Source organism: Heptranchias perlo, chromosome 26 (assembly GCF_035084215.1).
Source record: "Heptranchias perlo isolate sHepPer1 chromosome 26, sHepPer1.hap1, whole genome shotgun sequence".
In the NCBI taxonomy this organism is placed as follows: domain Eukaryota; kingdom Metazoa; phylum Chordata; class Chondrichthyes; order Hexanchiformes; family Hexanchidae; genus Heptranchias; species Heptranchias perlo.
Window position 1 is genome coordinate 27,021,643 of NC_090350.1, and position 11,582 is coordinate 27,033,224.

The 11,582-nt window shown below is 43.8% G+C and overlaps 1 protein-coding gene across 3 annotated transcripts in view; it reads right to left on the reverse strand.

The window, feature by feature from the left end:
- LOC137342609 (amine sulfotransferase-like) overlaps positions 1-11,582 on the reverse strand; it is a 68,330-nt gene that overhangs the window by 9,612 nt on the left and 47,136 nt on the right. For all 3 annotated transcript variants that reach the window (XM_068006621.1, XM_068006620.1, XM_068006619.1), the window contains exons 4-6: positions 5,909-6,108; positions 1,710-1,836; positions 368-462 (exon numbers count right to left, since the gene is read on the reverse strand). In XM_068006621.1, the coding sequence (XP_067862722.1) occupies positions 368-462; positions 1,710-1,836; positions 5,909-6,108 (422 nt within the window). The remainder of the gene's footprint in view (positions 1-367; positions 463-1,709; positions 1,837-5,908; positions 6,109-11,582) is intronic.

The following is an 11,582-nucleotide window of genomic DNA, read 5'->3' on the forward strand; positions in this document are numbered from 1 at the left end:
AATGTAACAATCAGAGGAAACAATGGGGGTGAAATTGGACTTCGGCGTTAGTGTAAAATGGGCAATAGCAAATTGGCACCCTATTTTATACCCGCCCGATTTTTCTTTCCCATTGACTTCAATGGAAAATAAAATCAGGCAGGGAGTAAAACAAGCTTCGGATTCGCTATCACCCGTTTTGTGCAATCACCTAAGTCCAATTTCATCCCCAATATATTTTAACACTTAAACTTTTGGTTTGAAGAACCAAATTAGGCATCATTACAATTCAGAAGATTTAACTATATTCTCCTTGCTGTAGCAGTATCTGGTATGCATAATTCATGATCTATTCAAACATCTTTAGTTATATATAAATATCACTTACTTTCTGCATGTCCTCGTATGTCACAAACATCATGTTAAGTTCATCCTTGTGGCTATACCATTCTCTGATGTGGTCAAACCAAGATCCATAAAACACTTAAAAGATAAATTAAGTATGGTGAATTAAGAATACTGCAGAGCACTTTTAATGCAAAGAAGCATAATTTCTGACTACCCACATTTATTCTGATCCATACCCACTTCAAATTTTGATGCAGCTAGTCTTCTAAAAAAATTGTAAGCATACACGTACAAAAGACAAAATGGCTGTCTATTTGTGCATAATGTAATTTTTCCAAATCCATTTGCACATAAATGGACAGTGCCCACCATACATTTGATTTACCAAGTGCCCCATAGCACACCACAAAGATGCTGAAAATTTCTATGACCATTGAAATGTAGGCTGCAAACTGTACACCTGTACATTGATATTTTGTTGCACATGCAACCTTTATGTCAGTGCAACATTGAACAGCAGGGGTAATTTTAACCCCCAAGAACGGGTAGGTTGGGGGCAGGTAGGCAGTAAAAATAGTTTGTTGTTGGAGCGGGACCGCATCCCGGCTCCAACGCGCTCACCTCCAGGTTTAACCCAGGTGCATTTGGATGCGTGTGCAACAGAAACCTGGAAGTCCCGTGCCCACTTAAAGCCAACGGGTCGATATTTAAAGGGGCAATATTGCGATAGTTGAGGCACTAAATTTTTTGTGAATTAGAAATGTCAAACAAATTTAACCTTACCTGTTTGGGTTTCCCATCACTTCTGATTCACGTCAGGTGAAAGCAGGCAAGAAGGGCCGGACCCATGAGGCGAGTGCCTTTATTGGACTGCTTGTGGTCCAGGAGGAGCAGGAGTGCTTCATCCAGGCCCAACAAGCTCACCTGGCATGATTGGAAGTTATGGTGGCTTAGTTGTAGGTTATATTTATGCCTTCTGCTGATGTCAAAAGGATTATTGATCCAAGATGAGGGCAATTCTAAGTATAGTGGTAAAGGTGTACCAGTGCTCCCTAGTGATATTGTGGAGATATATTTATGATACCTGATGGTTTGGAGAAGCCTCAATACTAGTCTGCAATTCAGTACCCACATTTTAGGAGCTCCCATGCAAAGCTCTAAAGCATAAATATTTATCTTTACTACAGAGAGATATAAAACCTCACTAAAAATGTTCAATATGAGCTTATATAAATCCATTAAATATATAGCACTAATGTCTTTTAATTGTCCTGTACATATATAAGATTATTTCCAAAATATAAAGAATCTTAAATGATCTGACAATTTTGAGCAAAATATCTTTGGTAAGAATTGAGCAAAACTGTTTTAAAAAAAAATACCATTTCCTTCAACAAATTGCTCCAGAAAGTGCTGAAAATCCTTTGGCTTCTTCAAGAAATTACTGAACTTGTGATAGTGATAGAATGACACAGTCACATCCTTGGGATTTCTGGCAACATAAATGATCTGGATTGGGAAATAAATACAAGGACAGCAAATTCAGTTGCCAGGTGCCATGGATTTATTCAGTCCATACTGAGCCATAATCTGCCCAAACCATTTAGTTTATCTGTTTCTTTCAACATTTTCCCACCCTAGTACCATTCCTTCTATTTTGATTCTGTATTTCTCTCCATTTATTTATCTTTAACTGATTTGTCTATCTGTTTACAGAATGTATGCCCCAACTATCTCCTATCTTAGAGAATTGATACCTTGCAGACCTTTGAAAGTAATAAAGAACACTAAACCCATTCACAAGATCACAAGGTACTTATGGATCAGGAAGGCCATCTTAATTCATCCATCCAGAAAGACCCAACTGCACCCCAATTGATTCCACCATTTTTTTCCAGTGATTTTCTATCTTTGTTTGAAAAGCACTTCCTGTTATCAGTCCTAAACCAGATGGTTTCCATCGCAGGGTTTTAAAGGAAGTAGGTGAGCACATTGCGGATGCCCTAACTATAATCTTTCAAAGTTCTCTAGATTCAGGAACTGTCCCTCTAGATTGGAAAATTGCACATGTCACTCTGCTTTTTAAGAAAGGAGAGAGAGGGAAACTGGGGAATTATAGACCAGTTAGCCTAACATCTGTTGTGGGGAAAATGCTGGAGTCTATAATTAAGGATAGGGTCACTGAACACCTTGAGAATTTTCAGTTAATCAGAGAGAGCCAGGATGGATTTGTGAAAGGTAGGTCGTGCCTGACAAACCTGATTGAGTTTTTTGAAGAGTTGACTAAAGTAGTGGACAGGGGAATGTCAATGGATGTTATTTATATGGACTTCCAGAAGGCATTTGATAAGGTCCCACATAAGAGACTGTTAGCTAAGATAGAAGCCCATGGAATCGAGGGAAAAGTACGGACTTGGTTAGGAAGTTGGCTGAGCGAAAGGCGACAGAGAGTAGGGATAATGGGTAGGTACTCACATTGGCAGGATGTGACTAGTGGAGTCCCGCAGGGATCTGTCTTGGGGGCCTCAATTATTCACAATATTTATTAATGACTTAGATGAAGGCATAGAAAGTCTCATATCTAAGTTTGCCGATGACACAAAGATTGGTGGCATTGTAAGCAGTGTAGATGAAAACATAAAATTACAAAGCGATATTGATAGATTAGGTGAATGGGCAAAACTGTGGCAAATGGAATTCAATGTAGACAAATGTGAGGTCATCCACTTTGGATCAAAAAAGGATAGAACAGGGTACTTTCTAAATGGTAAAAAGTTAAAAACAGTGGATGTCCAAAGGGATTTAGGGGTTCAGGTACATCGATCATTGAAGTGTCATGAACAGATGCAGAAAATAATCAATAAGGCAAATGGAATGCTGGCCTTTATATCTAGAGGACTAGAGTACAAGGGGGCAGAAGTTATGCTGCAGCTATACAAAACCCTGGTTAGACTGCACCTGGAGTACTGTGAGCAGCTCTGGGCACCGCACCTTCGGAAGGACATATTGGCCTTGGAGGGAGTGCAGCGTAGGTTTACTAGAATGATACCCGGACTTCAAGGGTTAAGTTACGAGGAGAGATTACATAAATTGGGGTTGTATTCTCTAGAGTTTAGAAGGTTAAGGGGTGATCTGATCGAAGTTTATAAGATATTAAGGGGAACAGATAGGGTGGTTGGGGATTTTAGGAGTAGGGGACACAGTCTAAAAATTAGAGCCAGACCTTTCAGGAGTGAGATTAGAAAACATTTCTACACACAAAGGGTTGTAGAAGTTTGGAACTCTCTTCCGCAAACAGCAATTGATACTAGCTCAATTGCTAAATTTAAATGTGAGATAGATAGCTTTTTGGCAACCAAAGGTATTAAGGGATATGGTCCAAAGGCAGGTATATGGAGTTAGATCACAGATCAGCCATAATCTTATCAAATGGCGGAGCAGGCACGAGGGGCTGAATGGCCTACTCCTGTTCCTATGTTCCTATGTTACAGGCCCTGAATTTATCTTTTGCTATATTGAACGTGTGACCCTTTGTCCTACTCTCCATTTAATTTAAGGTAGCATTCAGAACTTACCTTCTCTATACCCTTAATTATGTTATATTCCTCTATAAGATAACTACCTAAAAGCCTCCTTTCCAGGCTGAAAAAGGCAAGTCTCTCCAGTCTTTCCTCATAACTTAGACCTCTGCCAATAGCAATCAGTCTCATGTCTCTTCCCTGCCTCTTCACATATTTTGTCCAATTCATTCTATGATTTCTGGGATGCCTCCTTGAATTCCCCTCCCCCACCTAATTTGGTATTGTCAGCAAATTTGATCAATTTGCATGGAGTTTCTGAATCCAAGTCATTGTTTAAATTAGAAACAGTAATGGTCCCAACACCCAGCCCTCGGGCCTCACTTATTGCTCCCCCTCCCCACCTAGACATGATTTATGTAACAAGTACCCATTCTTTTCTATGCTTCAACCAATTTCTTATTCATTCTCAAGTTTTACCCTGAATCACACTTAGCATGAAAATCGATCTGTGTAGGAGCAAACCACTTGGCAACAGTGAGATCAGTAATCAATGAACCAGACGCTGCAGCCTATCATATTTCTAACCTTAGGAGTCACACAGATACTAGTTCACCAGTTAACTGGCACTTTTAGTGCACTCCTAGTCATTCCAGAAGATGCAAATAACAACTTCCCACACAGAACTTTATTTCAGGTTCCCAATTGAATTAATAGATTTATTCATATTAATTTTAATAAGTAAAAGCACATACGAGTCAGCACAATTTTACACAACTCGCAGACTTTTCATAATGTGGTCCATCCACCATTAACATCCCAGGGAATCTCTGTTGCACCCCTCTTTTGTTTCTCATTTGCACCAGCAGCCCCAAGCCCATGCTTATAAATTGTGTTTCTCTTAATTGGCTCAGAGCTTAAGTGAATTCAATATTGACATAAAAATGCAGCTCTGTCTTTCATACAAACAGGCCAATTTTAACTAGCCAAAATTCACTTGATTCAGTTGATTTATCGCCCCGTTAACGCCAGCTGCTGCCATTCTGAAAGGGCCTTTCCCTTGGGCTGCTATCTCAGGCGGTAGTTCCTTACTCTGCAAATCGGGGTCCTATGATGTAGTTAGGACCCTGATTGGAATTTTAAGGGACAATTGGGAGGAGCGAGCACCATGCACGCTCCCTGCCCGTGTATCCTGGCATTGAATGGTCCAACCAGCAGTCCTTCAAAAGATCGCTGCTCACGCCCTTCCACCTCGCCTCGACCTACCTATGAGCCGGCTCAGCGTAACTACCAGTCGAAATTCCTCAGACTCTAAACCGGCAAGCTGCATCAGGACGGCCATTTGGCGCCCGCAGCTCTCCGGCTCCATTTAAATGAGTACCGGGCTCCCAGAATGGGTGGCCGACCATTGTTAAAAGCTACCTGAATGGGCAGATCTTTCAACTTCGGTGGGGGCGTACAATGGGCAGTAGCGGATCGGCAGCTCGTTATACAACTTGCACAGTTTTCCGATCCATTGACTTTGAAAGTCTGAGGATAAAGAACCAAGCACTCCAGAGGAGTTGGTACCTTTCAGCCATCTTAACGTTTACAGGCACAACCTTGCTTTAGCTTTCAATTTATACAAGGAAAATAAAATATATGTACAAGGCTACCCCCAGGTAAATTTATACATGGCAAATGAACGTGTCACACTGAGGGAGTGCCCAGCAGCAAGAACATGGTTGAGGCTGCTGCCTCTCAAGGCAACCATAGAGATAATATTCATCAACTCTGGAAGTAACCACAGTAGTATAATAATTGTAGGTTTTAGTTATTCTACAAGAAAATATATCACATTGACTAAAGAAATGTTACTAATATGCAATATTATATCACATTATTGGAATAGTATGATCAGAGTTTCTTTTCTGCACAACACTTTGTACTGCACCATTAAAACAGATAATAATTTTTTTTTAAATAAACATTTCTGAAAAATATATAGGTCAATATGGCTACAGGTATGCAATATCAACATATTAAGCAACTCTTATTACATTTAAAGTTTGTTTAAAACACACCTTGCCAATTTTGTTTTTCAAGGCATTTGGAGCCATGTGGTAGTTTAAGTGTGATGTGATCAGCTGAGAATCTTTGCAATTTGGAATGAATACAACATACTCCACCCATGGGGCTCTTTCATAGAGGACTTTGTCTTTTACAGAATCAATATTGCCATTGGCTAATATCAGACTTGTGATCTGCTGCATCCAAGTAGTTCCTGAATCAGAGGGCATAAAATAATTACTAGTAAAAATAGGTTGGAAAATGGGACCTTACTTTCTCAAAATTGGTGTAGGAAGCTGCTTCTTCAAGTCTATGATGGAATTTCTTTTTAACTTTACTAGTAAGATTTCTGTGAGCTTTTGTTATTAACAGCAATATCTTCATGAAGGCAGCAAATCTGTGGTTACAAAGGGAGACTTTTCCATGCTTTGTGCCAGTGGTGCAAATGTGCACTCAAAGCAGGAAGATCAGAATAATTGGGGGAATGTCATTGCTCTGAAAGTGCCAGGAGCGCACTGCCCACTATTAACTGATTAAACTGCATTGGGTGTTCAAAATGCTTACATAAATGGCATATGCCAGCCTCATTAATCATTTCAAAGTCATACAAATTCTTGCCACCACATTTTCCATGGGTTGCTGCTGAAATGCAACATAATTAACGAAGGCCTGTTTAACATGGGTGAATTTGGTAAATCACTTCCTGGTGGTAAAGTGGTTTGGGGCAAAGAATCCTTGGCCCCACTCCCCTGGCATAAGGGCCGAGGCTTCCACTCATGAACCCACCACAGTATCTGCAGTTAGGGCAAGAGTTCATCATTTGCATGCCAGAGGCAGGCGGCCGCAAAACTATGGCTGCATCTTGGACATCTGCCAGTGGAGGGAGCGTGCAAAATGCAGTGCCAGATGATCTCATGGGGGTGCCGGCTGACACAAGTGCTGGCAGACCGGCAGATCAACCTATCTGCCTAGCCCATCAGGCATTGGAAGAATTTCCAGATCTTCCAGGCCAGGACATCAGTGGGTCCCACGACTTGTATGTTGGGTTCATCCCAGCGACCAGGTCACTCAGTGCCAAGGAGGCCAGGGCTGAGAAAATTCCCGGTGTTGCACTTTCCGATCCTAGGCCCTTCCCCATCTGATATCAGGGGCTACATTTGGGACCGACAGACTTTCTAGGAATCCTGTGCCCCTGAGTGAACATGCAGCCATTGCGATGCTGAGCGGAGATTTGGCAATTCTGGGCCCCATCGGAATTTTTGCCTCTGCAGGGCCTCCTGTGCCCAAATTCCACCCCGGACCGCCTTTTACAGACCTCCCCCTGATCATTCCTCTGCAACTCTTCCTTACCCTGAAGCTCTCTGAGGGCAAGAGAAATTCACAGGGAATGCCCAATATAACATTACAGGGTGCAGAAAATGTGCGAATAATTTTTTTTCCAAAATATTCCAAATGACCCATGATATGGGGACGCCTATTATCCATTTTTGAAACCAGCAATTCCCCCCCACTCCCCCGGATCGGTACAGTTCAGCCAGCATTGCCGGCACCTTTGGCAAAGAAGCACTACAGATGTGCCCCCTAACTCCCTTTAATCTTAATCCGAAGACAGTGGGAGTGATTTTCAATTTTTTTTTATTCGTTCATGGGATGTGGGCGTCGCTGGCGAGGCTGGCATTTATTGCCCATCCCTAATTGCCCTTGAGAAGGTGGTGGTGAGCCGCCTTCTTGAACCGCTGCAGTCCGTGTGGTAAAGGTTCTCCCATAGTGCTGTTAGGAAGGGAGTTCCAGGATTTTGACCCAGCGACAATGAAGGAACAGCGATATATTTCCAAGTCGGGATGGTGTGTGACTTGGAGGGGAATGTGCAGGTGACGTTGTTCCCATGTGCCTGCTGCTCTTGTCCTCCTAGGTGGTAGAGGTCGCGGGTTTGGGAGGTGCTGTCGAAGAAGCCTTGGCGAGTTGCTGCAATGCACCCTGTGGATGGTACACACTGCAGCCACAGTGCGCCGGTGGTGAAGGGAGTGAATGTTTAGGGTGGTGGATGGGGTGCCAATCAAGCAGGCTGCTTTGTCCTGGATGGTGTCGAGCTTCTTGAGTGTTGTTGGAGCTGCACTCATCCAGGCAAGTGGAGAGTATTCCATCACACTCCTGACTTGTGCCTTGTAGATGGTGGAAAGGCTTCGGGGAGTCAGGAGGTGAGTCACTCGTCGCAGAATACCCAGCCTCTGACCTGCTCTTGTAGCCACAGTATTTATATGGCTGGTCCAGTTAAGTTTCTGGTCAATGGTGACCCCCAGGATGCTGATGGTGGGGGATTCGGCGATGGTCATGCCGTTGAATGTCAAGGGGAGGTGGTTAGACTCTCTGTTGTTGGAAATGGTCATTGCCTGGCACTTGTCTGGCGCAAATGTTACTTGCCACTTATCAGCCCAAGCCTGGATGTTGTCCAGGTCTTGCTGCATGCGGGCACGGACTGCTTCATATTTGAGGGGTTGCGAATGGAACTGAACACTGTGCAATCATCAGCGAACATCCCCATTTCTGACCTTATGATGGAGGGCAGGTCATTGATGAAGCAGCTGAAGATGGTTGGGCCTAGGACACTGCCCTGAGGAACTCCTGCAGCAATGCCCTGGGGCTGAGATGATTGGCCTCCAACAACCACTACCATCTTCCTTTGTGCTAGGTTTGACTCCAACCACTGGAGGGTTTTCCCCCTGATTCCCATTGACTTCAATTTTACTAGGGCTCCTTGGTGCCACACTCGGTCAAATGCTGCCTTGATGTCAAGGGCAGTCACTCTCACCTCACCTCTGGAATTCAGCTCTTTTGTCCATGTTTGGACCAAGGCTGTAATGAGGTCTGGCACCGAGTGGTTCTGGCGGAACCCAAACTGAGCATCGGTGAGCAGGTTATTGGTGAGTAAGTGCCGCTTGATAGCACTGTCGACGACACCTTCCATCACTTTGCTGATGATTGAGAGTAGACTGATGGGGCGGTAATTGGCCGGATTGGATTTGTCCTGCTTTTTGTGGACAGGACATACCTGGGCAATTTTCCACATTGTCGGGTAGATGCCAGTGTTGTAGCTGTTTCTTGCCTGAAAAATGGGCAGCCACAATTGAAAATGGGGAAGGGGATACATCGGCCAAGCCATTGATGCCCAAGACCTGCCTGATGCAATATTAAGGTGAGCCTGTAAATGGGTGAGTAGCCTACCCACCTGAAACAGGCAAGAGGCTGCTTAGATATGCAAATCTGTGTCCTACGCCAGGTCTCGGACCCCAATTGCAATTATCAGCTACAAATGCGTGAAGCGTGCTAGATGCACTCTCCGCCTATTTGTGCCAGACATTGCGTGACCTAACAACAACAACAACTTGCATTTATACAGCGCCTTTAACGGGAGATTGAGGCCCTAGTCAAAAAGAAGAAGGAGGCATATGACATGCATAGGCAGCTGGGATCAAGTGGATCCCTTGAAGAGTATAGATATTGCCGGAGTAGAGTTAAGAGAGAAATCAGGAGGGCAAAAAGGGGACATGAGATTGCTTTGGCAGATAAGGCAAAAGAGAATCCAAAGAGCTTCTACAAGTACATAAAGGGCAAAAGAGTAACTAGGGAGAGAGTAGGGCCTCTTAAGGATCAACAAGGTCATCTATGTGCGGAACTACAAGAGATGGGTGAGATCCTGAATGAATATTTCACATCGGTATTTACGGTTGAGAAAGGCATGGATGTTAGGGAACTTGGGGAAATAAATAGTGATGTCTTGAGGAGTGTACATATTACAGAGAGGGAGGTGCTCGAAGTCTTAACGTGCATCAAGGTAGATAAATCTCCAGGACCTGATGAAATGTATCCCAGGACGTTATGGGAGGTTAGGGAGGAAATTGCGGGTCCCCTAGCAGAGATATTTGAATCACCGACAGCTACAGGTGAGGTGCCTGAAGATTGGAGGGTAGCAAATGTTGTGCCTTTGTTTAAGAAGGGCGGCAGGGAAAAGCCTGGGAACTACAGACCGGTGAGCCTGACATCTGTAGTGGGTAAGTTGTTAGAGGGTATTCTGAGAGACAGGATCTACAGGCATTTGGAGAGGCAGGGACTGATTAGGAACAGTCAGCATGGTTTTGTGAGAGGAAAATCATGTCTCACGAATTTGATTGAGTTTTTTGAAGGGGTAACCAAGAAGATAGATGAGGGCTGTGCAGTAGACGTGGTCTACATGGACTTTAGCAAAGCCTTTGACAAGGTACCGCATGGTAGGTTGTTACGTAAGGTTAAATCTCACGGGATCCAAGGTGAGGTAGCCAATTGGATACAAAATTGGCTTGACGACAGAAGACAGAGGGTGGTTGTAGAGGGTTGTTTTTCAGACTGGAGGCCTGTGACCAGCGGTGTGCCTCAGGGATCGGTGCTGGGTCCGCTGTTATTTGTTATTTATATTAATGATTTGGATGAGAATTTAGGAGGCATGGTTAGTAAGTTTGCAGATGACACCAAGATTGGTGGCATTGTTGTCAGTGAAGAAGGTTATCTAGGATTGCAACGGGATCTTGATAAATTGGGCCAGTGGGCCGATGAATGGCAGATGGAGTTTAATTTAGATAAATGTGAGGTGATGCATTTTGGTAGATCTAGGAGTACAGGTTCATAGCTCCTTGAAAGTGGAGTCACAGGTGGATAAGGTGGTGAAGAAGGCATTCGGCATGCTTGGTTTCATTGGTCAGAACATTGAATACAGGAGTTGGGATGTCTTGTTGAAGTTGTACAAGACATTAGTAAGGCCACACTTGGAATACTGTGTACAGTTCTGGTCACCCTATTATAGAAAGGATATTATTAAACTAGAAAGAGTGCAGAAAAGATTTACTAGGATGCTACCGGGACTTGATGGTTTGACTTATAGGGAGAGGTTAGATCGACTGGGACTTTTTTCCCTGGAGAGTAGGAGGTTAAGGGGTGATCTTATAGAAGTCTATAAAATAATGAGGGGCATAGATAAGGTAGATAGTCAAAATCTTTTCCCAAACGTAGGGGAGTCTATAACGAGGGGACATAGATTTAAGGTGAGAGGGGAGAGATACAAAAGGGTCCAGAGGGGCAATTTTTTCACTCATAGGGTGGTGAGTGTCTGGAACGAGCTGCCAGAGGCAGTAGTAGAGGCGGGTACAATTTTGTCTTTTAAAAAGCATTTGGACAGTTACATGGGTAAGATGGGTATAGAGGGATATGGGCCAAGTGCCGGCAATTGGGACTAGCTTAGTGGTATAAACTGGGCGATATGGACATGTTGGGCCGAAGGGCCTGTTTCCATGTTGTAAACTTCTATGATTCTATGATTCTAGTAAAATGTCCTAAGGTGCTTCACAGGAGCAATTTTCAGACAAAATTTTAAACCGAGTCACGTAGGAGATATTAGGACAGGTGACCAAAAGCTACGTCAAAGAAGTAGGTTTCAAGGAGCGTCTTAAAGGAGGAGAGAGAAGTGGAGAGGTTTAGGGAGGGATTTCCAGAGCTTAGATGGAGCTTAATTTCTTTTGGTGAGGCCAGGAGGAGCTGGGCCCACGGAAATATTCTGGGCCATTGCAGCCTGTTCCAAGCCCTTCTTGGGATTGCTTCCCCCCCGACCCCCCCTCCCAGACCTGACTTGTCGACGGCCCAGGGTGGAAGCCAGCCAATTCC